This window comes from Narcine bancroftii, chromosome 4, assembly GCF_036971445.1.
Source record: "Narcine bancroftii isolate sNarBan1 chromosome 4, sNarBan1.hap1, whole genome shotgun sequence".
NCBI lineage: Eukaryota > Metazoa > Chordata > Chondrichthyes > Torpediniformes > Narcinidae > Narcine > Narcine bancroftii.
The window spans coordinates 99,750,752-99,778,625 of record NC_091472.1 but is presented as its reverse complement, the minus strand read 5'-3'; the positions used below and the strand labels follow the sequence as shown (position 1 = coordinate 99,778,625).

At 42.0% G+C, this 27,874-nt stretch overlaps 1 protein-coding gene across 4 annotated transcripts in view; it reads left to right on the top strand.

Moving 5' to 3' along the window:
• tulp4a (TUB like protein 4a) overlaps positions 1-27,874 on the top strand; it is a 175,678-nt gene that overhangs the window by 57,566 nt on the left and 90,238 nt on the right. For all 4 annotated transcript variants that reach the window (XM_069932188.1, XM_069932186.1, XM_069932185.1 and 1 more), the window contains exons 3-6: positions 2,650-2,811; positions 4,612-4,792; positions 15,094-15,228; positions 26,806-26,972. In XM_069932188.1, coding sequence (XP_069788289.1) covers positions 2,650-2,811; positions 4,612-4,792; positions 15,094-15,228; positions 26,806-26,972 — 645 coding nt within the window. The remainder of the gene's footprint in view (positions 1-2,649; positions 2,812-4,611; positions 4,793-15,093; positions 15,229-26,805; positions 26,973-27,874) is intronic.

Below are 27,874 nucleotides of genomic sequence, written 5' to 3'. Positions count from 1 at the left end.
GTATCAAGACAGTCGGTTCAATAAAACTACATGGATTTTTATATAAAGTTATAAATGATATTAAAAATGTAATACAAATACTAACTCAAGTAAATGATTAATGCGGAAGCATCCGAGGGAGAGGGACTATTCCTTCCTCTCAAAGCAATGACTCCTACTCTAGAATATATTTTTTCCCTGGCTTCAGCTCATATAGAGCTTAGGATCATGGAAGCTGAGTATATGGTGAGGCTACTCTCAGATCATTCCCCTTTAGTAGTCAAAATTGAAATGCCAGATAAGCAAGAAATATATAAATATATATGGTGTTGTAATGCATTACTGTTAAAGAAGCTGGAGTTTTGAAACTTTATTAGAGCACAGATAGATCTAATATGTGAGGCCAACTATGCCTCCACTCCAGATAAATCCTTTTATGGGACACCCTCAAAGCGTATTTGAGGAGTCAAATAATCGGATATACTAAAACAATAAAGAAAGAATATGAGAGGGAGGTGGGTGAATTGGAATAAGAAATCGCTCGTTTAGAAAAGGACTTTCAAAAGTCGGGCTAACAAACAAAAAGATGAAGTACAATATGCTCCAAACGTATAATATCAAAAAGGCCATTCTATGGTCAAGGCAAAAATATTATGAATTGGGGAAGAGAGCCCATAAGGTCCTGGCATGGCATTTGAGAACAGAACAAGCCTCAAGAACGATCAATGCAAAACAAAGGGGGATGGCAGGATCTTTTACAAATCAAAGAAAATCAATAACATCTTCCTGAAACTTTATGAAGGTTTATATAAATCAGAATTGGAAGGGAGGTCCTATAAAATGGCTGAGTTCCTGTCAAAGATAGAGTTGCCAAACATGGATCCGGAAGGACAGGAAGGCTTAGACTGTCCCCTCACGAAAGAAGAAATAGTGAGTACATTGAACTGTGACAAACCAACAAGTCTCCAGAGGAGGATGGGTTTCCGCTTGAGTTCTATAGGGAATTTAAAGATTTGCTAATACCTCTTTACGTGGAGGTGATAGACCAGGCAATGGAAACTCATAGACTCCTGGAATCTTTCTCGACAGTAATCATTACGACGATTTTGAAAAAAGATAAGGACCAGTTAAAGCTGTACTCTTATAGATCAATTTTGCTATTAAATACAAACTGTAAGATCATCAGCAAAACCCTGACAAATAGATTGGTGAAGTATTTGCCAGAACTAATTAACAAAGATCAAGTGGGCTTTGTACCAAAAAGACAGGGAGCAGATAACATGGGCAGGCTACTAAGCATAATGCCCCTGGCGCAAACTAGAAATGAGAGGGGTCTTGCCGTGGATCTCAATGCAGAAAAGGCATATGACAGATTAGAGTGGGTCTTTTTATTTAAAGTACTGGAGAAAATTGGGCTAGGGTCAACTTTTATTAATTGGATAAGGGCGCTATATCATGTGCCCAAGGAGAAAGTTGTGACCGATGGGCAGATTTCTTCAGCCTTCCCACTCACAAGATCAAGCAGACAGGGATGCCCACTATCTCCAGCTCTGTTCATTATAGGCAATGGAGCCGTTGGCTAAGGCCATTTGTCGGGATCCAGACATTAAAGGATTTCAAGTAGGCCAGGAGGAACATAAGATCAGTTTATTTGCTGATGACGTATTCGTATATTTGACAGATCCAGTAAGTTCATTGCCCAAGCTGTGCTTTACTCTGGAAGACTATGGGGAGGTCTCCGGGTACAAAATAAATTGGGATAAAAGTAAGATTATGCCACTTACAGGAGGGGACTATAGCCAATGTAAAAAAAAAATAGTTGCCTAAAGTGTCCCCAAAATAGGATTAAGTACCTAGCAGTCAAAACTGATAATAAGTTAAATAACATATATAAGTTAAACTATACCCCCTTGCTGAGAAAGATCGAGGAGGACTTAAGTAGATGGATGTCCCTACCCATAATGTTGGTGGGCAGGGTCAACTGTGTGGAAAAATGTATTGCCAAGACTTCAGTATCTCTTTCAGACCTTGCCTGTGGCATTTCCCGGGGTTTTTTTTTTAAGCCTTACTCTCACAATTAAGAGCATTCCTATGGAATGGGAAGGTAGCCAGAGTCTTTATGAAAATATTAACCTGGGATTATAGTATGAGCAGATTACGGTTGCCAGACTTTAAAAAAAAATACTATTGGGCAGCCTAGTCTAGGTACATCTCCTCACTCTTTTGCGAGGGTGGGGGTGGATTGCACTTGGTGGGCGAGAGAGTAGCTGAAGACTTTATTTATAAATGGGATGCCAAATTATTATCTGGAAAAACAGACAGCCCCATTTTAAGACAAATTATTTGCATTTGGAGTGATACTAACCGATATTTAGGAATAAAATTGGCACTGTCTCCAAAAGCACCCCTGACTCCAAATCGTTTAATACCTTTGATGGTAGGTAAACAAGATCCTAGACACCTGGTGCAGGAATGGCATCAAGTGCATAGAGGACTGTTACGAGCAGGTACAATTAATGTCATTTGATCATATTAAAGAGAGGTGGACAAAGAATTTCATGTATGTGACATTTTAAATGTAGCATTGCGTGACAATAATGGAACCTCTACCTTTACCTTTAAAGGTTTCAGAACAACAATTGAATTTTCTCCTTCAATTCTGCTTTCCAGGTGAGTGATTTCACCTGGAGTCATGATGGTACTCAGGCGCTTATTTCATACCGAGATGGCTTTGTTCTGGTTGGATCTGTCAGTGGACAGCGACATTGGTCTTCTGAGATTAATCTGGACAGCCAGATTACCTGTGGAATATGGACACCCGATGACCAACAGGTATCAGTACTCTGAATCTGAAAATTGTAACGTTTCATCAGGAAATATACACAATGCTATGGCCTTCATGAGTTCAACTGATTCTTACCCACTGGCTGAAAAAAAATTCTCATCTCTGTTCCAAAGGGACATCCTTTTATTCAGAAGCCGTGCTTTCTGGTTCTAGACTCTCCCACTACTAGAAATATCTTCTCCACATCCACTTTATCTTGCCTTTTCAATATTTAGTAGATTTCAGTGAGATTCATCCTTCCAAACTCCTACAAACCCAGAGCTGTTAAGCCTCTCATCCCTAGGGTCATTCACGTAAACCTCTTCTGGACCCTCTCCCATTTAGAAAATATTCGACATCTTTATGCCTTCCACCAAAGTGCATGACCATGCACTGCTCTACTCTGTATTTAATTTGTCACTTCTTTTCCCATTCTCCCAACTTATCCAAGTCTTGCTGCAGACTTCTTGCTTCCTCAACATTATCCCCCTGCCCTCACTTTTTTGTAACATCCTCAAACGTGGTCACAAAGCCACCAATTCTATCATATCATTTACATATAATGCCCTCTGTAATGTTTGGGACAGACACTTTTTTCCTTTATTTTCCACAGTGCATCACATTTTTAAATTTGTAATTAAACAATTCACATGTGATTAAAGTGCACTTTCCAGATTTTATTCAGTCTTATTTGTATATGTTTTGGTTTGACTATTTAGAAATTATAGGACTTTTTATACATAGTTCCCCCATTTCAGGGCACCATAATGTTTGGTCATTTGGCTTTACAGGTGTTTGTGATTACTCAGGTATGTTTAATTGCTTAATTGGTGTAGGTATAAGAGAGCTAGGCTTACTTCTAAGCTTTTGATCACCTTTGGAGTCTAGTTGCCATTTTTCAACATGAAGATCAGAGTTGTGCCATTGAAAGTCAAAGAAGCTTTGATGAGGTTGAAAAACAAGAAAACAACAGTAAGAGTCATTGCCCAAACCTTAGGATTTCAAAAATCATGTTTGGAACATCATTAAGAAGAAAGAGTGTAAGCTCAGGAAGTAAGCTCAGTAATCGTAAAGGGACTGGTGGGCAAAGGAAGACCTCCACTGTTGATGTCAGATTTCTCATTATAATGAAGAAAATGCTCCAAATTTATGTCCGACAAATCAGAAACTCTTCTGGAGGCAGGTGTGCATGTGTCATTCACTACAGAAGTTACACTTCAAGGTACAAACCACTAGTTAGCCACATAAACAGGATAGCCAGATTACAATTTGCCAAGAAGTATTTAATAGAGCTGGCAGAATTCTGGAAAAAGGTCTTGTGGACAGATGAGAACAAGATTAACCTGTATCAGAGTGATGGCAAGAGCAAAGTGTGGAGGTGTAAAGGAATTGCCCAAGATCCAAAGCATACCACCTGATCTGTGAAACGTGGTATGGTGGGGGTGTTAAGGCATGGACATAAATGGCAGCTACAGGTACTGGTGCACTTATTTTCATTGAGGATGTAACTGCTGATACTTGTAGCATAATGAATTCTGAGGTGTATAGAAATATCTCATCTGCTCAAGTTATTAATGAAAGAGGACATTTCCGATGTCCTGGAGTGGAAGGCCTTATCTTAAGAACAGATGCGGCGGAGGGATTAAACCAGAACTGTTCATTTTTTGATAAAGTGAACATCACTAGTTTTGTAATTACTTCATTTTATTTTAGAGTTCTGCACAAATTTCTTAGTGGATTTTTAATGAAACATGTAGCAAATACCCTTGTTCATTGGTCTAATTGTTTCTTTTTCAATCTCTTTATAGGTACTGTTTGGTACAGCTGATGGACAAGTGATAGTGATGGACTGCCATGGACGAATGCTAGCTCATGTATTACTCCATGAATCTGAAGGTATCCTGGGAATGTCTTGGAATTATCCCAGCTTCCTAGTGGAGGACAGTAGTGAGAGTGACACAGATTCTGATGACTATTCACCACCACAAGGTATTCTTGTATCCACTGAAGTTAATGCAAATAGTGGATTGGAAATATTCAAAATAGTATTTTCATGGTTATAAAATATTGTGTCGGCTATTTGCTTTCAAAGTTTGAACAATGGAAAACTGATTAAAAACTGTTTTCTAAAATGTTTATTTCCTATATTGAAGTGAAGAATTCTTAAGAAATTATTGTAAATAGTGCAAAGAACACAGAGCAGTATAACACAGGAACAGGCCCTTTGGCCTATGTATATGTGACAAACATGATGTCCAAATCAAATTAAAAACCTACCACTTGCACCTGATAGACATCCCTCCATATCCTTAATATTCATGTTTCTATCTAGAAGCTTTTTAAATGCTACTACCGTATCTGCTTCCCTACTCCTGGCAGTCCATTTCTCGCATCTACCACTTTCGATGTAACGTCTATGTCATACACATCTCCCTTTAACTTCCTCTCCCTAACAGCACCAGTCACTGGGGTACAAATCTGGTGCTGTCTGTAAAGAGTTTGTATGTTCTCCCTGGGTCTGCATTGGTTTCATCCAGGTGCTCCGGTTTCCTCCCATCATCCACAACATATGCGAGTTGTAGGTTAATTGGGATATTTGAGCGGAACGGGCTTGTGGGCCGGAAGGCACTGTCACTAGCATCTGGATTACAGGGAGAGATTAAGGAGACTGGGACTTTATTCATTGGAATGTAGACGACTGAGAGGGGACTTGATAGAGGTATTTAAAATTATGAAAGAAATAGATAAACTAGACATAAACAGACTCTTTCCCCTGAGGGCAGGGGAGTTTGGAACAAGAGGGCATGAGTTAAGGGTAAGGGGGCAAAACTTTAGGAGAAATACTAGAGGATGATTTTTCACTCAGCAAATGGTGGCAGAATGGAATGATCTTCTAAAAGAGATAGTTGCAGCAGGGTCACTTCTGTCATTTAAGAGATGGTTGGATGTGTAGATGGATGTGAGGGGGTTGGCTGGTTATGGGTGGAGACCGGGAGGGTTGAGCTAGTGGAGTTGCTCAAGTGAACCGGTGTGGACTTGAAGAGCCAACATGGCCTGTTTCCGCACTGTAAACTTACATGGTTATGTCTAGTTTGGCTCCCTTCTTGGTTGGGTTATCAAGAAGCTCCTTTTTGAGACAAAAAAGGTTAGGGTCACAATGGGAATATGCTTGACAAATTTTATTTCTTGAAAGCATCAACTTAGATTCAGATTTATTGTCAGAGTACATACATGACATCACATACAACCTGAGATTCCTTTTTCCTGCAGGCACGACAGAATTACCACTTGTAGGTAGTGCACAAAAATAAACTACACAGTGTAAATAAACAACTGTAAACAGATTATGAATGTAAACAAACTGCACAGAGAACAAAGAAAATCAATAAATGCACAAGAGTCTTTAAATGAGTCTCTGATTGAGCTTATTCTTGAGGAGTCTGATGGTGGAGGGATAGCAGCTGCTCCTGCACATGATGGTGCAAGTCTTGTGTCATCTATACCTCTTTCCTAATGGCAGCAGCAAGAACAGAGCATGTGCTGGGTGGTTTGGGTCTTTGATGATTGCTGCTGCCCTCTGACACAGTGTTCCCTGTTGATGTACTCAATAATGGGGAGGGTTTTACCTGTGATGTCCTGGGCTGCATCCACTACCTTTTGGAGGGCTTTATGCTCAGGATTATTGGAGTTCCCATACCAGACTATGATGCAGCCAGTCAGTAGACTTTTCACCACCCGCCTGTAGAAATTTGCCAGGGTTTCAGGTGTCATACTAAACGTCTGAAAACTCCTGAGAAAGTAAAGGAACTCGGGTGAAAAAGCAATTTGGCTATCTGTGCAATACATTAGTGAAACCATACTTGGAATATTGTGAGCAGTTCTAGCATCCTAGTCATAAGAAATGTATCATAAAACTGGAAAGAAAGCAGAAAATATTCACAAGGATGTTCCTGAAACTGGAGGGCTTAAGGTACAAGAAGAATCAGGAAAGACTGACTTTTAGATCCATAGAACATTATAGCACAGAAACAGGCCCTTTGGCCTTTCTACTCTATGGCAAACTATTATTCTGCCTAGTTCCACTTACCTGCACCCAACTATACCCCTCCCATCCATGCACTGTCCAAATTCTTCTTAAATGTTAAAATTTAAGCTTGCATTCCCTACTTCAGCTGGCAGCATATTCCACACTTCCACCACTCTCTGTGTGAAGAAATTTCCATGAATGTTTTCCCTAATCTTCTCCCCTTTCACCTTGTCCTCTGTTTCTCACCTAACCTCAGCGGAAAAAGCCTACTTGCCTTTACTCATCATAATTTTTCATACCTCTTTCAAATCTCCCCTCGTTCTCCGACACCGCAGGGGAATAAAGTCCTAAACTGTTTACTTTTCGCTGTAACTCAGTTCCTCAAGTCCCGGCAACATCCTAGAATTTCTTTTCTGCACTCTTTCTATCTTATTGATATCCTTTCTGTAGTTAAGTGACCAAATGGCACACAGTACTCCAAATTTGGCCTCACTAATGTCTTATACAACTTTACCCTAACATCCCAACTCCTACACTCCGTACTTTGATTTATGAAGGCAAATATGTCAAAAGCTCTCTTTATAACGCTATCCACCTATGAATCCACTTTCAGGAATTATGAATCTGTATTCCCAGATCTATCTGTTCAACTGTACTCCTCAATGTCTACTGTTTACTATGTATGGCCTACCTTGGCCCTCTCAAAGTGCAACACCACACACTTGTCCACATTAAATTCATCTGCCATTTTGCAGCTTATTTTCCAGCTGGTTCAGATCCTGCTGCAAACTTTGAAAGCCTTCCTCACTGACCACTACACCTCCAATCTTTGAGTTATCTGCAAGTATGCTGATCCAATTTGCCACACATCTTTCAGAGCATTGATATTGAAGACAGACAATAATGGATCCAGCACCAATCCCTGAGTCACACCACTAGTCACAGGCCTCCAGTCAGAGCTGTAATTGTCTGCTACCACTGTCTGGCACTTACCTCTCCAGAACCTTCCTGAGTAAACTCCCATTGGGATCTTGTCAAATGCTTCATTAAGTCCATGTAGGCAATATCAACAGCCTTTCCTTCATCAACTTTCCTGGCAACCCATCGATAAACTCTACAAGATTTCTTAAACAGGAATAACCATGCACAAAATTTTCCTAACAGTCCCTGACTATACAAATACTTGTATATCTGATCTCTCAGAACACCTACACATAAACCCATCAGCCTAAAATCTCGTGGGTTATTTTTGGAGCCTTTTTTGACAACTGACCAACATATGCCACCCTTTAATCCTCCAGCACCTCACCCTTGGCTAAGGACATTTTAAATGTGCCAGGGCCCCTGTAATTTCTACACTAGCCTCCCTTAGATCTGAGGGAATACCTTATCAAGCCCTGGAGATTTATCCACCCTTATTCACTTTAAGACTGCAAGCACCTCCTCCTCTTTAATCTGTGTAGGTTCCATGATCTCACTGCTTGTTTGCCTCACTTCTTTAGACTGCAGGTTTCCTGAGTAATATCAAATGCAAAAGAAATTCTAGATTTCCCCCATTTCTTCTGGCTCTGTACTTAGCCAACCACTCTAATCTTCAAGGGGACTAATTTTGTGCCTTACTATCCTTTTGCTCTTAATATACCTGTAGAAGATCTTTGGAATTTCCTTCACCTTTTCTGACATGGAACCTCATGGATTCTTTCATCTATCCTGATTTCCATCTTCAGTTTCTTCCTGCATTTTTTATACTCCTCAAATGTCTTATTTGCTCCTGTTGCCTATATTTGCAATTCACCTCTCCTTTCTTCTTGACTGGATCCCCAATATCCCTCGAAAACCAAGGTTCCTTATACCTGTTACATTGCCTTTAATCCTTATAGGAATATACAAACTCTGTACTCTCAAATTTCACCTTTGAAGGCCTCCCAATTACTGAACTCATCCTTGCCAGAAAACAACCTATCCCAATCCATGCTTTATAAATCTTTCTAATTTTCTCAAAATTCTCCTTTCTGCTGTTTGGAATCTCAAACCAAGGGCCAGATCTATCCTTATCCATAATTACCTTGAAACTAATGGCATTATGATCACTAGACCTGAAGTATTCCCCTATATATACTTCTGTCACCTGCCCTGTCTTATTCTCTGCTAGGAGATCAAGTATTGTGCTCTCTAGTTGATACCTCAATATATTGATTTGGAAAACTTTCCTTAAATCATTTGACAAGCTCCAAGCCCTTTTACAGCATGGGAGTCCCAGTCAATATGTGGAAAGATAAAACTCGTCTATTATCAGAACTTATAGCTGTCTGCTATCTCTGCAAATTTGCCCTCCAATTCTTGCTGACTTTTGGGTGATCTCTAATGCAACCTCATTAATGTCATACCTTTCCCATTCCTCAGCTCCACCTGTATTAGCCTCAGTCGACAAGCCCTGTCATCTGTCCTGTTTGAGCACAGCTGTGATATTTTCTCTGGTACCCCTTTCATCCCTTCCGCTCTTATCATATGTGAAACATGGAACTCTGGAACATTCATGTGGCAATCCTTCCCCTCCTTCAACTAAGTTTCATTTATGACCACAATGTCATAATTCCACCTGCCAATCCATTCTCTAAGCTCGTCTGCCTTTCCTACAATACTCCTTGCATTAAAATAGATGCACCTTATTTCTACCATGTTAACATCATGTTTTTCCTCCTTCTCCACTATCTGCTCTGGCACTGTGGTTCCCATTACCCTGAAAATCTAGTTTAAACCCCTGGAGCAGCACTAGTAAACCTTCCCGCAAGGATATTAGTCCCTCTTCAGTCAGATGCAGACCATCCTGCCATTGCAGGTCCCACATTCCTTGGAAGTGAACCCAATGATACAGAAATTTGAAGTCTTCCCTCCTGCTCCATCTCTTTAGCCACATGTTAAACTGCATTATCCTCCTATATCTAACCTCACTAGTCCATGGCATAGGTAGAAATCCTGAGATCATAACCCTGCAGGTCCAGCCTTTCAACTTCACACCTAACTCTCTTTGGAGGACCTCACAAAATGTTGGAGAAACTCAACTGGTCAAACTGTCCTTTATGTAGCATGGGTAAAAGTACATAACTGACATTTTGGACTTAGCTTTCCCAGTGCTTTTTAAATGTTCCAAGTCCTGCTCTTGAAGTTCCCAATGAGAAACTGAGGGGTGACCTTGTTCATAAAATAATCAGATAATTTAAATAATCAGTCTTTCTTCCAGGGTAAGAGAATGTAAAACTAGGGGACTTGGATTTAAGGTAAGAGAGGAAAAGCTTTAAAAGGAACCCAAGATGCAACTCTTTCACATAGAGGTGGGTGTGTATTTAGAACTATTGGAGGTATAGTGCCCTCTATAATGTTTGGGACAAAAAACATTTGTTTCCCCTTTGCTCCATAGTTTTAAATTTGTAATCAAACAATTCACATGCAATTAAAGTGCACATTCCAGATTTTATTCAAGGTTATTTGTATACATTTTGGTTTGATCATGAAGAAATTACAGCATTTTTTCATAATCCAAATGGGACATTTGGCTTCAGGTGTTTGTGAATACTTTGGTAGGTTTATTGCTTCATTGGTGCAGGTATAAGAGAGCTAGGCTTGCTTCTAAGCTTTTGATCACCTTTGGAGTCTGTAGTTTTCAACATGAAAGTCGAAGAAGCCATTAAGAGACTGAAAAACAAGAATAAAACTTTAGGATTCCTAAAATCAACAGTTTGGAACATCATTAAGAAGAAAGAGCGTACTGGTGAGCTCAGCAATTGCAAAGGGACTGGTCTTCCAAGGAAGACCCCCCACTACTGATGACTCTAATTGTTCACATTTACCATAACCCTAAGGATTGGCAATTACTTATTTTGGGAGGAATGATAATTTTGCAGGAGATGTTGCAGCTGTTTCTTTGATTAATAGGACAGGTTGGTTTTATGCCAAATGGTAAAAAATCAGACTAAATCTAGCGGATCCAAACTAGTCATATATTTATGAACTAGCAGCGGTAAGATTTCAGTTCACCTCTCATAGCTCAACATAAACCTCAGTCTAACATTGTTATTTCAGAGAGTGCAATGTCAAGTTCATGTGATGCCAGCCAGAACACAAAATTGCATGCATGTGCAGAGTTAAGCAATCCCACATCTAATAAATCAGGTTGAGGAAGAGAATCGGAGAGACATAGAGCAATGAAATGAGTTCCTTCATCTCAGTCATCCAAGTGTCTCTCTACATTAATCCAATTTACCTGTCTGATCCCAGAACTCTCTACTCCTTTCTTATCTTTGTCCCTTTCCAAAAGCCTTTTAAATATTTACATTGGATCTGTCTTGACCATTACTCTGGCAGATCATTACTGATAACCACCAGAGTCTCTGTGAAATCTTTCTGATCTCCTTTAAATTTCTCCACACACCCATCTCTTATATCTGTGACATCTAGTTCTACATTTCCCTGCTTTGTCAAAATGTCTGTGTCCTATTCATGCCCCTCAAAAATGTATAAATCTCTAAGGTCACTCTTCAGCTTGCATGGTTCCAGTGAAAATGAATCCAGCCTGAGCAATCAATCCTCATAACCACTGTAACATGTGGGACCTTGAAAAGCCTAACTAAAAATCCAGGTAAACCATTCTATCCTTGTGAATTTACTGATGTTTCCTTAGAAAAAACCTCAATTGGATTGGTGAGACATCATCTTCTCTGCACAAAACCACCTTGACTCCTAATCAGTGCATGCCTTTCCAAGTGAACATCAATCCTGTCACTCAAAATATTCTTCAATGACTTACTTATCACTGATAAGTTAGGGTGGACAATTTAATGGGTAATGTCCTCATCCTTGGTTATTGCAGTGCTCAGTACCTGTAAAAGCAAAGCTAGAATTTGTAGAATCTATTCTGCAAGCCTGCATAGGCAAGGCTCCTCAACTCTTCCTCTGCTGTATTGACAATTACCTTGGGGCTGCCTCATGCACTCAAGATGAGCTCGTCAACTTCATTCACTTCGCTGTCAGCTTCTATCCTGATCTCAAATTCTCTTGGTCCATCTCTGGTGACACTCTCCCCTTTCTTGATCTGTCTGTTTCCATTTCGGGAGATAAGCTTTCCACAGTCGTATTTTACAAACCCCACAACTACCTCGACTAAACCTCTTCACACCCAGTGTCCTGCAAAGATTCTATTCCTTTCTCCTAATTCCTCTATCTCTGTCGAATCTACTCCTAAGATGAGTCTTCCGATTGAGATTGTTACGAGCCCAAAGAACCCCCAAACCCAGCAGCAATAGATATACACCACGACAAGTAATTATTTAAACAAAAGTTGTTTTTAATTATCTTTAAACATGAAAACAGAATCAAACTTTAACTTATCTCTATTAACATAACTAACCCATCTTAACCCCCTTCTAATTCTAAGCACACGTGTATGATGAGTGTAAATTTAAGAAAAGTTATTTGGTTCACAGTTCAATCTCACTTTTCATTCTTCCAAGTTCACTGGTTGCAGGCAATTCTTATACTGTGCAAAGAATTCAACATGTGTAAAGTTCTCCAGGCTTTGGTGCTTGAAAGGTAAATGTTTATCGCTCAGGAAGGTTCTTTGTAGGTTTGCAGAGAGAGAGATTTGTTCCAGGATTTCCACAACTGAGGTACCACCATTAATCACCTCAATGTCTTGCTGATGAAACTTGCCCCATCATGGTTCTCCAGATGATAACCTCTTTCTTTCAGGCTACCACAGAGTTCCTTTCTGTTTTTTTATTCGAAGAGAAACATCAGACAGATAGCACTTCCAGCCATCCACCATTCTGGAGTTTCTGTTTCAGTTCCAACAAATTTCTCCTGCTTGTTTCAGCTGTGACTTCAGTCTCTCTCTCTCTTTCTCACTTGCAAGGCCCCCTCCTTCTCCAGCAAAACAATAGGAGTTAGTCTTCTGCTCCCATCTGTTGTTTCTAGGTATAAACAAGAATCCAGGAGTGATCTTTGAGTGAGCATTTTGCAGAAAGGTCAGAAGTCTTGTAAAAATGTTCAACACAGACCCCCTGACTCCTTCAAGACAATGGTCTATTCATTTCATTACATCATTTCATTACATCATTTCAATTAGGCCTACTTTTGAAATGTGCATAGCATTCTCCATAGTTTCTGTAAAGTTACTGAATAGGAATTCTTCAGTATTTCAATTAAGATTGATTTTAAAGTGTGTGTATGTATGTAATCTACTCTAATTTTACCAATTTATGTCCCAAATACATCTACAAATATTCCATTACAAGATCATTTGAAATCCCTCCTTCCTCACTGTGGTTTCCCCTCCACCACCATCAACTCAGCCCTTTCCCATATCTCCTCCATTTCCCACTCATCTGCCCTCAGATGCAACAAACACAGGATTTCCATTGTCCTCGCCTACCACCCTACTAGCCTTTGCATCCAACATCTTATTCTCTGTAATTTCTGCCATCTACATAATTCCACTATTGGACACATCTTCCCCTCCCCTCTCTGCCTTCCGCACAGACCACTCCCTCTGTGACTCCCTTGTCCACTCATCCCTTCCCACAAATTTCCCCCTTGGCACCTTCCCCTGTGGCTGCAGGAGTGCCACACTTGGTGCCCACACCTCCTCCCTCACCACCATTCAGGGCCCCCAAACAGTCCTTTCAAGTGAAGCAACACTTCACTTGTATATCCATGGGAGTTGTGGCCTTCTCTTCATCGGAGAGACTGGACGCGACTGGGAGATCACGTCCATGAGCACTTTTGCTCCGTCCACATCAGTGACAGGGATCTCCCAGTGGCCAACCACTTCATTTCCACTCTCCACTTCCATGCTGACACGTCTGTCCATAGCCTTGTGTACTGTGCCACCATGACCACTTGGAAATTGGAGGAGCAATGCTTAATTTTCTGCCTGGGCACTCTCCAACCAGATGGCATTAACATTGACCTCTGGTATCTGCTAGCCTACTCTCCATTCTCCTCTCCTCCCTTTTCCTTTGTCTTCTCTCCTCCAGCTCTCCAGCCCCTTCCCTCTCCATTCACAAAGCCACCCCTCCTACCCCTGGTTGGTGGTGTGCCCTCCCTTCCTTATCCACCTATTACTTCCTGCCTTTGGGACTGTCTGCTCCCCCTTCCCCTCCCCCCACCATTTTGTTCAGTTGTCTACCTACATTCTTTCATGCCTTGATGAAGTACTGAAGCTCGAAATGTTTCTTTATCTTTGCTATATAAAGTATACTGTTTGACCTGCTGTTTCTCCAGCATTGGGTTATTGCTAGAATTTGTAGATGTTTTGGGGCAGAACTTAGTGGTTGATCCATCTTGGGCTTCCCCTGGGGTTCTCATGATCACTGAAGTCAGTCATTTCACTCCAGATCGATCAAGAAACAGCTGACTGCAATGGAGACAGCAAAGGCTATGGGAGCTGATAACATCTTAACTGGAGCTGAAATTTGTTCTGCAGAATTAATTAAATAACTCTGTCTGTTCCAATACAGTTTAAGTATTTTGTAGAAAATTACTTTTATGTCTCTTGTCTACAGGAAATGACAAATCTAAGTTCTACTAATTACTCTTCCATCAGTTCATTGTCAGTCACGAGAGCAGTGATGGAAGCTGTCATCAGTAGTGGGTGACTCTCGTCACCCTAATCTACTGGTTAATGTCTTCCACAGTGTGTTTGAGTAATAAACCAGCTCATGTCTGTATGTGGAAAGAAACATTTGGGCATGGACTATGTATCTGAACAGTTAAAATCTCTAGTGATGTTCAATGAAGGACAAGTATTGAATGGGACTTTTGGGATAATTTGCCTGCTCTCTCAAATGTTTTGTTTTTACATACACATGAAAGAGCTTGTGTAGTCACAGTTTGATATTGCATTCACACAATAGTATCTTTGACCTTGTACATCTCCTAGTATGACTTTATGACATTTGTGCCCAAGACTCTGGAGTTGACCTGAGACGTAGTTGGTACTGTGACATGAAATCTTAAAATCCACACTCACTTTAAAGTTTTGATTATTATTGCATAGCTCTTCATGTTTTCTGGAGCAAATTGATAAAAAAAAAGTTTTGTGCTACTTGAATACCTAGATCTAAATTCCAATTTTTATTTTGATTTGTTTAGTTGATCAACTGAGTGAATTGGGCAAATGGACTCAACTGGGGTTATATTGCAGAAATTAACATTTTTGTTAACCAGGTCTAGAATTTGTAAGCCCCGTTTGTATTTTGTGTTGCAGATGGTCCAGCAGTATATCCCTTACCAATTCAAAACAGCAAACCACTGCTAACTGTAAGCTTCACATCTGGGGATATCAGCCTGATGAACAATTATGATGATTTGTCACCCACTGTCATCCACTCGGATATGAAAGGTGCAAATTACAGTTTCAGTAAAATGTCAAATTGTACCTTAATATATTCATCCAATATTGAATTGCTTTTTCTTTTGTTTGTAAATGTACAATTCATTGGTAAATATAGAATTCATTGATAAATACAATTTAACTTTGCATCTAATATGATATAGCACTCTTTCCTCTTTTTAAGTTACAAAGTCATTCAAAACTTACCAGGGGTGTAGGTTAATGGGGTGTAAATTGGGCGGCACGGACTCGTGGGCCGAAGTGGCCTGTTACCGTGCTGTATGTCTAAATTTAAAAAAAATCCAACTGCTGGTTTAAGACTTTATATTTATTATGGATACAAGAGCAATTAAAAATGGCCTATTCAGCATTCTAATTGGAATACATTTCTACTGGGGAATACCTGTGAGGTTCTGGCAGAACCCCGGAATCATTCCTTAAAAGCAGAACTGTTATTGGGAAAAAAAGATTCTATGTTCACTCTGATTACAAGGTTGATGATATGCTGTTAGAGTGTGATAAAATAATAATTTGTGCATGCTCCTAGTATTAGATGTGCTTTTTTAAAGTATTTCAGTGTGCTTTGGGCCATTTGTGCAAAAGAGGATAAAGGTAGGTCATTTTCTTGTACCTCTGCCATCATTTAATTGGAGAGCACTTTTAAGAGGTTGGGCAAAGACAATTTATCCACATTTTCTGTCTACAGGAAGTTGGAGTATTAATAATGAGTAGAATGGCAATGCACATAATTTAAGAAAAAATTATGGTTACAGACAAAGATCTGTGCTGGAAACTGAGTTTTGAAGGTTAAACAGTATGTAAATATGTGTTTGAAAAAGTTTTTTATGAAAACTATCACATTTATATTTCAACTTTTAGATTATTAAATGTTTTACTGAATTGTAGAAGTTTAGCCGCTCGTGAGTTGGAGAATGCAGAGAAGCTTGGGACTGAGGAGCGGATAAACATAAACCCCAAAGATAAAATCTCCCAACCATTCTGTGCATTTTTTCTGTGCCATGGACATCATTATTCCCAGGTCTAAAACAATATAAAACTTAGTGAATAGAAGAATTTTACAAAATATGATGTGCAAATTCTGTAGTATTAGGATATTCCTACCTACTTTTATTGGGATAAATGTTAAGGCCCTGTGCCTATGCAATTTTCTGCTTTTTGATCATAGGGTCACAGAATCAGTGTTACACAGCACCGAAACAGCCCTTTCGGCTCAGCTTATCCATGTCGACCATGCTGTCTTCCTCAGCTAGTCCTCTTTGCCTGGATTTGGCCCATCCTTATAATCTTCCTATCCATGATCCTGTATAAATGTCTTTTAAAAGTTAAAATTGTAACTGCATCTATAAGTTCCTCTGGTGACTCATTCCACCTGTTTGGAAAAACTTGCCTCTCAGTTCTCTTTTAAATCTTTCTCCTTGTCTTAAACCTTTGCCCTCTTGTTTATGGGCTCCCCTATCCTGGGTTCTTGGGGTTCAAGACCATAGCTCATTCAGTGTTGCCTCAGAAAATGTATGGTGTGCTGCCCTACATTAGCTGAGCGGTTAAATTCAAGAGCCATGAAGTAATGCTGCATCTCTATAAAACTCTAGTTAGTCCATATTTGGAGTATTGCATTCAATTCTGGTCATCTCATTACAGGAAGGATGTAGATGGTTTAGAGAGGGTGCAGATGAGATTTACCAGTATCTTTCCTAGAATAAACTTGTTTCATGGAGCAAAGTTAACTGAGTTAGGGCTTTATTCTTTGGAGTGTTGAAGGGTGAGAGGTGACTGTATAGAGGTATATATTATGAGTGGCATAGATAGGGTAAACACCCAGTATCTTTATTCCCAGAGGGACAATAGCAAATACCAGAGGATATCTGTTTAAGGTGAATGGAGGAAAGTTTAGGGGAGACGTCAAAAGTAAGGTTTTTTTTTACACAGACGAATCGGTGCTTACAATACATTGCCAGGGATTGTGGTGGAGGCTCATTCAATGGGAACATTCAAAAGACTCTTAGATAGGCACATGGATATAAGAAACATAGAGGGTTATAGGTGTGAGGTAAGGAAGGGCAGAGTTGTTGTGGAGTAGGTTTATGTAGGTCAGAGCAACATAGTGGGCTGAAGGGCCTGTTCTGTGCAGTAATGCGCTATGATCAATAGGCTCCTAAATTTTAATATTTACCTTGAGTGTCCATGTTACTCTCGGCTGTATGTTAGCGAGGTGCCATCTTCCTCTCTGACTGGATTTCCCTTCATCTTTTTGTTTCTTGTTCACTCATTTCTGATTACTACCATCTTTTGCTTCCAAGTTTGTAATTTTTTTTTTAGAAGAGTAGAATCAATTGCCTTTTTGACTCTTGTACCAAGAGGGACCTCTCTTTCAAATCAGGGGTGAATCTTTGTATAAGTCTTGTCTAGAGCTTTGGAACCTGCTTCTTTGATGGCTGAGAGGTCAGGTCTTAACTAGTTGTTGAAGTTGAGTAAGGAAAGTCGTTTCATTCTTTTTGAAGAGTGCAAGCAACAGGTGTTCAAACATCAAGTTGCCTTTTGATTTTTTTTTTAAATCGCGCCCTTCCTCAACTTCTTCCCCCCTCCTTAAATGATCCCCTGATAAATGATGGCCGTCCTTCTTATTTTGGTCTAGATAAAAGATCATGGCCCAAAATGTTGACTGACCATTTCTATCCCTGGATTCTTCCAGGAGCTCAAGACCCTGGCATCAGTAGTTTCTGTGTTTCTCTGCCCTGTGTTTTTTTTTGTCTGGAAGGCATGGTTGATTTCTGTTTGAGGCTCTGTACAAAGGAAGCCATAGGTTCTAAAATTGACAAAATCTGATCAAGATTTCAGAAGAATATCGAAAGGATTGTGCTTGGAAAAGTATTAGGAAATTAAAATATCTATGAGGTTCTAAAATGTGGTGGAGACATCCTCCGTCTGCTGAAAGGAGAACCAAATTCCAAAATCAGAAAATTATAAAGGATTATTATAACAATGATCAGAGCTGACTGCATCAGCTAAAGAGGAATTTCTCTGTTAAGTATGTATTAACACGATGAGAGCAAGCAAGCCATATGCTACCTTTATCACCTTATCTACTTGCATGGACAGTTGAGAAGAGCTATGGATTGGACTTCCAGATTCCTTTGTACATTCCTTTCTACTGCCATTAACTATATGCGTTCACGTTACATTTGATCTCCCAAAATGCAAAGCCTCATACTTGCTCGGATTAAATTCCATCTTCCATTTCTTTGCCCACATTTGCAACTAATCTATATCCTGCTTAATCTTTTATTATTCCTGTACATTATATACAGTCCAATCTTTGTGTTATCTGCAAACTGATGAACCTACCAATCTAGATTTTCATCCAAGTTGTATCTTTGTATTACAAGCAATATGCAGTGCCATTCGACATGAGATAAAAGCCAATAACCTTGCCATAGTCCTGGGTTCTTTCAGTACTTCTGCATTCCAGGTGCCTCCTTTATTTTAATTAAATCGGAGACTGACAATAAAAAGTATTAATGTGGAATGCAAGTCTCAGTGGGGAGTTTCAGTTCCCAGGAGTAGATGAGAGTGCAAGAGCCATTGAAAAAGACAAGTCTTTTATCTAACTAGTTAATAGTCAGCTGCCATTAACAAGAAGGTAAAGTTAAGCAGAGATGCCATTTTGGGAATTACTAGTGTAAGAGTGGGATATTGAAACTTTGGCTTGAGCAGCTTTGCTGAGCAAAGGCTGCAGACCTACAGATGATAAGAGATGGTCTTCAGTAGTTACTGCAGACAAGATGGCATTCAAAGCTATCTAGTGCTTCTCTTCCAGGATGTGGGAAGACAGGGAATCATCCAGTGGTTCAGACAAGTACTCCTGTGGGAAGTGTGTGCCCTGACTGACCAGATCAAGGAGCTGCAGTAGCAGCTGGACATACAGTGGATCATTCAAGAAGCTGAGGACATAGATAATTGAGGTGAAGTGGTCTTGCCATAGGTGCAGGCAGGGAGGAGTTTGATAATCACCCTGAATGGTGAAGGGTGTAGCCTGAGAGGACAGGAACCCCCTGTGTCCATCCCCCTCCCCCCTCAGTAAGAAGTATACTGTTCTGGATACTGTTTTGTGGGGAGGGGTGTGGGTGCGACTACCAAGATGAAGAAGCAGCAGCCATATCTCTGGCACTGAGGCCAAGAATTAGAGCAAAGTAACGTGAATCTGATAGAGGACTGTCAGGAGATAATAATTAAAATCGAGACTTGGATGATATGTTGCCATGCAAAGGCCTATGTCAGGGACATCTTGCATTAAATCCACGACATTCTTAAAATGAAGGGCAAACTGTCAGAAGCTGTGGTGTACAATGGTACCAATGACAAAGGTACAGAATTGGATGAGTCCTGAAAAGTGAATGTAGGGAGTTAGGTTGTAGATTAAAAGTAGGCCATCCAGGGTCTTTATTTTAACACAAGAAGCCTGATGCTGAAATGGACAAGCTTAGAGCATGGATAGGTTCAGAACAATGGCATAGTGTAGCTGTAATAAAAACATGATTGAAGGAGGACGAGGACTGGTTGCTCAATGTTCTGGGGTACCATAGTTATAGGTGTGATAGGATCAATGGGAAGAGAGATTGGGTGGGAGTCAAAGATACCACAGTAATCTTTAGAGAGGATATTGCTGGAGAACTATGTATTAGGTAGTGTGGGAGGAAATCATGAACTGATAAGGAGTAGTCATCTTGATGGGTATATTCTCTTCTTTGGCTTGGCTTTGCGGATGAAGATTTATGGAGGGGGTAAAAGTCCACGTCAGCTGCAGGCTCGTTTGTGGCTGACAAGTCCGATGCGGGACAGGCAGACATGGTTGCAGCGGTTGCAAGGGAAAATTGGTTGGTTGGGGTTGGGTGTTGGGTTTTTCCTCCTTTGTCTTTTGTCAGTGAGGTGGGCTCTGCGGTCTTCTTCAAAGGAGGCTGCTGCCCGCTGAACTGTGAGGCGCCGAGATGCACGGTTTGAGGCGATATCAGCCCACTGGCTGTGGTCAATGTGGCAGGCACCAAGAGCTTTCTTTTGGCAGTCCTTGTACCTCTTCTTTGGTGTACCTCTGTCTCAGTGGCCAGTGGAGAGCTCGCCATATAACACTATCTTGGGAAGGCGATGGTCCTCCATTCTGGAGACGTGACCCACCCAGCGCAGCTGGATCTTCAGCAGCGTGGACTCGATGCTGTCGGCCTCTGCCATCTCGAGTTCTTCGATGTTGGAGATGAAGTCGCTCCAATGAATGTTGAGGATGGAGCGGAGACAACGCTGGTGGAAGCGTTCTAGGAGCCGTAGGTGATGCCGGTAAAGGACCCATGATTCGGAGCCAAACAGGAGTGTGGGTATGACAACGGCTCTGTATACGCTAATCTTTGAGGTTTTTCAGTTGGTTGTTTTTCCAGACTCTTTTGTGTAGTCTACCAAAGGTGCTATTTGCCTTGGCGAGTCTGTTGTCTATCTCGTTGTCGATCCTTGCATCCGATGAAATGTTGCAGCCGAGATGGGTAAACTGGTTGACCGTTTTGAGTTTTGTGTGCCCAATGGAGATGTGGGGGGGCTGGTTGTCATGGTGGGGTGCTGGCTGATGGAGGACCTCAGTTTTCTTCAGGCTGACTTCCAGGCCAAACATTTTGGCAGTTTCCGCAAAACAGGACGTCAAGCGCTGAAGAGCTGGCTCTGAATGGGCAACTAAAGCGGCATCGTCTGCAAAGAGTAGTTCACGGACAAGTTGCTCTTGTGTCTTGGTGTGAACTTGCAGGCGCCTCAGATTGAAGAGACTGCCATCCGTGCGGTACCGGATGTAAACAGCGTCTTCATTGTTGAGGTCTTTCATGGCTTGTTTCAGCATCATGCTGAAGAAGATTGAAAAGAGGGTTGGTGCGAGAACGCAGCCTTGCTTCACGCCATTGTTAATGGAGAAGGGTTCAGAGAGCTCATTGCTGTATCTGACCCGACCTTGTTGGATTTCGTGCAGTTGGATAACCATGTTGAGGAACTTTGGGGGGCATCCGAGGCGCTCTAGTATTTGCCAAAGCCCTTTCCTACTCACGATGTTGAAGGCTTTGGTGAGGTCAACAAAGGTGATGTAGAGTCCTTTGTTTTGTTCTCTGCACTTTTCTTGGAGCAGTCTGAGGGCAAAGACCATGTCAGTAGTTCCTCTGTTTGCGCGAAAGCCGCACTGTGATTCTGGGAGAACATTTTCGGCGACACAAGGTATTATTCTATTTAGGAGAATCCTAGCGAAGATTTTGTTTGCAATGGAGAGCAGCGTGATTCCCCTGTAGTTTGAGCAGTCTGATTTCTCGCCTTTGTTTTTGTACAGGGTGATGATGATGGCATCACGAAGGTCCTGAGGCAGCTTTCCTTGGTCCCAGCAGAGCTTGAAAAACTATTGCAGTTTGGCATGCAGAGTTTTGCCGCCAGCCTTCCAGACCTCTGGGGGGGATTCCATCCATACCTGCTGCTTTGCCACTTTTCAGTTGTTCAATTGCCTTATATGTCTCTTCCCGGGTGAGGACCTCATCCAGCTCTAGCCTTAAGGGCTGTTGAGGGAGCTGGAGCAGGGCGGATTCTTGGACTGAGCGGTTGGCACTGAAAAGAGATTGGAAGTGTTCTGACCATCGGTTGAGGATGGAGATCTTGTCGCTGAGGAGGATTTTGCCTTCTGAGCTGCGCAGCAGGCTTTGGACTTGGGGTGAGGGTCCGTACACAGCCATTAGAGCCTCGTAAAAACCCCTGAAGTCGCCAATGTCCGCGCTGAGCTGGGTACGTTTGGCGAGGCTAGTCCACCACTCATTTTGGATCTCCAGGAGTTTGCACTGAAGATGGCTGCATGCGCGACGGAAGGGTTGTTTCTTCTCTGGCCAGGACGGCTTTGCAAGGTGAGCTTGGTGAGCAGCTCGCTTCTTTGCCAGCAGCTCCTGGATTTCCTGGTTGATTTCGTCGAACCAGTCCTTGTTTTTCCTGGAGGAGAAGCCCAGTACCTCTTCAGTGGATTGCAGTATGGCAGTCTTCAGCTGATCCCAGAAGGTTTCAGGGGACGAGTCCGTGTGGCGGATTGCATCCTTGAGCTTTGCTTTGAGGTTTGCCTGAAAGTTTCCTCTCACTTCGTCTGACTGCAAGTTTCCAACATTGAACCTCTTTCTGGGGGCTTTACTGTTCCTGGACTTTGGCTTGAAGTGAAGGTTGAGCTTGCAGCGAACCAGCCGGTGGTCAGTGTGGCATTCCGCGCTAGGCATGACCCTGGTGTGGAGCACATCTCGTTTGTCTCTTTCTCGCACCAGGACATAGTCCAGGAGGTGCCAGTGTTTGGATCGGGGATGCATCCAGGTAGTCTTCAGGCTGTCCCTCTGCTGAAAAAGGGTGTTTGTAATGACAAGCCGCTGTTCTGCACAGAGCTCCAACAGGAAGCGCCCGTTGTCGTTGCACTTGCCGACACCATGCTTGCCCAGGATTCCTGGCCAGGTTTCTGAGTCTTTGCCGACGCGAGCATTGAAGTCGCCAAGGATGACAACCTTGTCGGCTGTAGGGGTGCGTTGAATGAGGTTGCGCAGATCAGTGTAGAACTTGTCCTTTTCTGCTGGTTCCACCTGGAGGGTTGGAGCATAGACACTGATGAGGGTGATACAACGCTTGTTTTGAAGGGGGCGTCACATGGACGTGATCCAGTCCGAGTGGCCTGTCGGGAGGTTTTCGAGTTTGGAGGCAATGGAGTACTTGACCATGAAGCCTACACCAGATAGGCATCGTTCATCCATAGGCTTGCCAGACCAGTAGAGTGTGTAGCCTGCGCCGCGTTCTTGGAGGCTGCCTACATCTGCAAGGCGGACTTCACTGAGAGCGGCTATGTCGATGTCAAGTCTGAGGATTTCATGTGCGATGAGGGCAGACCGACGTTCAGGTCGGTGGCTGTCAGCCTTGTCTAGCATGGTTCTGATGTTCCAGCATGCTAGCTTGAGTTTGTGAGCATCTTTTGAGGCGGAGGACATGGACATGTCCTCGGGCCTGCACAAAGGAGCTTTTAGGTGGAGTGCAGTGTGCGCAGTACTGGCCCCACCCTTTACACCCATGGTTCTTGTGCCGTGGCCAAGCAAGCTGGGACGTGGCAGCGAGGTCCTTGGGTCGTAGGTTTTATATTGGAGTGGCCTTCTCCTATGCAGGTTTCTTTCCTGGGCTGGAGGGGCCTGCCTCCCCTCCTAGGTCGGACCATACCTGGTCGCAAATCACCTGTGGACACGGCCTAGGTAAGTTTAATTGGGTTCTCTAACTATCTCTGAGGTAGGTCAGGGACCCGGTTGGATTCTGACAGGGTTGACCGAGTCACACCCTTTCTTACTGCTGTGTAACTGGGGTGTAAAATGTAAAAAGCGAGGGGGAGGCGGCGGCCCCATCCTCGGTAGAGTGAGGCAGGCGGAGGCCCCGGTCCGGGCAGAAGCGAGGGGGAGGTGCTGGCCCCGGCCTCAGCAGAGTGAAGCAGGCGGTGGCCCCGGTCCAGGCACAGGGAAGGCGGCGGCTGCCCTGGCCCCAGTCCAAGCAGAAGGTAGGCGGTGGCGGCCCCGATCCGGGCAAAAGCGAGGGGGAGGCGGCCTCCCCGGCCTCGGTAGAGCGAAGCAGGCGGAGGCCCTGGTCCGGGCAGAAAGAAGGAGGCGGCGGACCCGGCCCCAGTCCGAGCAGAAGGTGGGCGGCGGCGGCCCCGATCTGGGCATTTGGAGCAAGGGGATCAAATATGTCAAGAGAACTGCTAAACTTGACAATAAATAAATTAATAGCATGACTATGACTGTTGTTGTCGGTGATTTCAGCTCCCCTAACATTGACTGGGAATGCTAAAGTGTTAGGAGATTGAATGGGGGAACTTTGTTAAATGTGTCCAGGATAAATTTCTCCAGCAACATGTGGCGAGACTGAGAAGGGAAGGGGAAATGGAAATATTGGACCTTGTACTGCAGAATGAAGCCGGTCAGGTAACAGGCATCAGTAGAGGAACACTTTGGGACCAATGATCATCACGATTCTATTATCTTTAAGATTGATGTGGCAATGGGTAACACTGGTCCTCAAGTTAGGATCCGAAATTTCAAGACCAATTTCAACAGGATTAGGCAGGAGCTGGCAATATTTGACTGGATGTAAATGTTAGAGAGTAAAAGTACGGCTGCCAAATGGAAGGGGTTGAAGAGTGCAGAATGATCATGTTCCCAGTTGGGTAAAGGGCAGGAATGGCAAAGTAATGGAATGCTGGTTAATAAGAGATATTGAGATACATATTCGGAAGAAAAAGGAGGTATATGTCATATACTGTACAGGCAGACAGATTTGAGGGAATCCCTTGTGAAGCATAAGGAATGTAGGAGCAAAGTGAAGAGGGAAATGAGGAGGGCGTAAAGTGGTTTGGAGATAGCTTTGTCAAACAGTGTAAGGAAGGATCCAAAAAGAGTTTATGTACATGTAGGTATATTAAGAACAAATGATGGAAAGAATCAGATGGGTTTCTATGAATAGAGCCAGAGGAAATGGGAAGATCGTAAATGAATATTCTATGAATATGTTTATTGTTGAGTAGAATTTGGAGGTGAAAGAGGTAACTAAAGATAGCCTTTGGCATGTCTGCATCTGTAGTGAAGCTGTGTTAGCAGTCTTCGATTATATCAAGGTGGATAAATCTTTGGGGTCACCCGTGAAGACGCAAAGAAAATTGGGGGCCTTGACAGACATGTTTAACTCTTTGCTGAACACAGAAGTTGTTCCAGAGGACTGAAGGACAGCAAATTTAATGCCATAATTTAAACAGGTTTTGGGGTCATCTGGATAACTACTAACATGTCAGCCTGATGTCAGTGGAAGGGAAGTTACTGGAAAGAATTGTGAGAGATAGAATCTATCAAATTTTGGTTGGCATAGTGAAAATTTAGGAGTGTCAGTAAGGATTTGCGTGTTGGAAATTGTGTCTCCTGTACGTGATAGAATTTTTTGAAGAGGAAACAATAGGGGAAAGGCAGTTGATGTTATTTGTATAGATCAGTGGTTTTCAAATTCCCCACCCCCCCAATTCACATTCCACCTTAAGCAATCCTTAGTCCATAAGTGCTCTGTGATTAGTAAGGGATTGTTTAAGATGGTATGTGAGTGGAAAGAAAAAGTTTGAAAACCACTGTTTTTATTTGTACCTAATTGACTTGTTATGTGCACGGTTTCATAACTCCAAAGGAAATGGGTCAATGACAATTTTTCTCAAGCAAAATATTTCCGTAACAATTGGGTCTAGAAGAGCAGTGGTTCTCAACCTGCCCTTCCCACTCAGATACCACCTTAGCAATCCTTTACTAATCACAGACCACTTATGGCATAAGGATTGCTTACGGTGGAATGTGAGTTTGGGGGGCAGTTTAAAAACCACTGCTAGAGATTTTAGTAAAGAGGTCCCACATGGTCGGTTGGGATGGAAGGTTAGGGTACACTGGATTAGATGCCAACTTGATTTTTAAAAATGGCTTAGTTGCAGGAGACAACAAGTGGTTGTGCAGAGCATTTTTTCATTCTGGAGGATCTTGACATGGAGTGCCTCAGGGTTTGGTACTAGGTCCCTTGTTTTTTGTATTATACATGATTTTTTTGGACAAGGATGTTTATGGCAAGGGGAGTATGTTTGGCGATGACATGAAAATACATACTAAGGTGGACAGTAAAGAAGGTACCTGGGCTCACAACAGAATCTAGCTCAGTTGGAGAACTAGGCTAAGGAATGGCAGATGCAGTTCAACATAGAGAACTGTAAGATGATATGTTTTGGTAAATCGAACAGGGTACTGTTTAATGGTGAGATGGAGATGTAAATACATACAATAGCTCTTTAAAGACAACAGCACAGGTAAACCGAGTTGTGAAGAGAGGGTTTGGGAGGCTTGCATTCATCGGTTGAGGCATTGTGTACAAATGTTGGGATGTCATGTTGAAGTTATACAAAATCTTTGTGTTGAGGCCACACTTGGAATATTATGTGTAATTTTGGTAACCTAGCTATGGGAAAGATAAAATGTTGGAAAGGATACAGAAGAAGTTTTGAAGTTGTTTCCCTTGGAGCGCAGCAAATTGAGAGGGGATCTTATTGAGGTCTAAAAATAATGAAGCCCATAGATAATGCGATTAGTGGCAGATTCTCCCACATAGGAAATAAACTAAATTGAGAGGGGATGGGATTTAGGAGGAATGTGAGGGGACAATTCTTTACTCAAAGTGGTTGAAACAAGTACATGAGCTTCCTTTAAGAAACATCTGGATAACTATATAGATGGGAGGAGATTGGAGGAGTATGGGCCAAATGTGGGTGTGAGACTAATGCAGAAGACCTGTGACACCTGGACAAGTGTTCATTGGACAGCATGAACTCGGTGGGATGAAGGGGCTATTTCCATGATGTATCTCTTGAGGCAACTAAACAATTCTTTTGAGATTAATACCACGTTATGTGCTTTTGAAACCTACTGACACTTGCTGTGTTGTCTCTAAGTAGTTGGCTTAATTTATTTTGTGTCTGCCTCATAATACCAGATGTGGTCGTACAGTGGAGCACCCAGGGAGACCTGCTTGCTGTTGCAGGCACGGAAAGACAGAGTCATTCTTACGAATCGGGAAATATTCCAGTTGTGAAAAATCCTGCAGTTAAATTCTTTAATAACCACGGAGAACATATTTACACACTGGAAAGTCCCACCCAGGTATACAAGTCTTTGATTTGCTTTGTTGATTGTTAACTTGAAAAACTACTTTTATCAGTTTCAGAGAAAAAAAGTATTAGGTCATGAATTGCGCATGCTCAAGAATAAGTTAGTTGAGATTCTTAAAAATAATCTGTTGGTTAAATATTCAATATATGCTAGAATTCCTGTCTCAGGAAGGGCCTGGACCCACTTAATTCACCTACCATCACAACAGAGGATATCTTCTTGGCCTTCTACTCTGCGTTAAATCACCTGGACCATAGGAACTCCTACGTCAGCATGTCGTTCATTGACCACAGCTCAGCTTTTAATACCATTATAACAGGAAAACTAATGGTCAAACTCTGGGATCTGGGACTGTTCATTTCTTTGCAACTGGATCAACATTTCCTCATCAACAGACTCCAGTCAGTACAGTAAAGTCATCTCTTCTTCACTGACCATCAACACAAAGCTGTGTGTTAAGTCCCCTGATCCATCCTGTCTGTTCACAATTATATAGCCAAGTTAGGCTCCAGTGCATCTATAAATAGATAGACTGATACCTTGATGAAGGGCTCAAGCCTGAAATGTTGGTTATGTATCTTTATCTTTTCTATATAAATACACTGTCTGAGTTTCTCCATCATTGTGTTTTTACTTCAACTATGGTGTCTGCAAACTTTTGTGTTTAACTTTTTTTACAATTTTGAAAGGCTGAAAATATGATTAATGACGAGTCAGTGGAGTACGTGGTTAATGGCAGAATTTTTAGCAGTGTAAAGCAACAAAATGATCTTCGGATTCAAGTCCACAGATCCCTCAAGGTTTCTGCACAAGCTGATAGGGTGTTTAATAAAGGGATTGAGTTCAAGGGCCATGAAAGTAAGTGGCAAATCTAGTCAATTTCATCACACAAA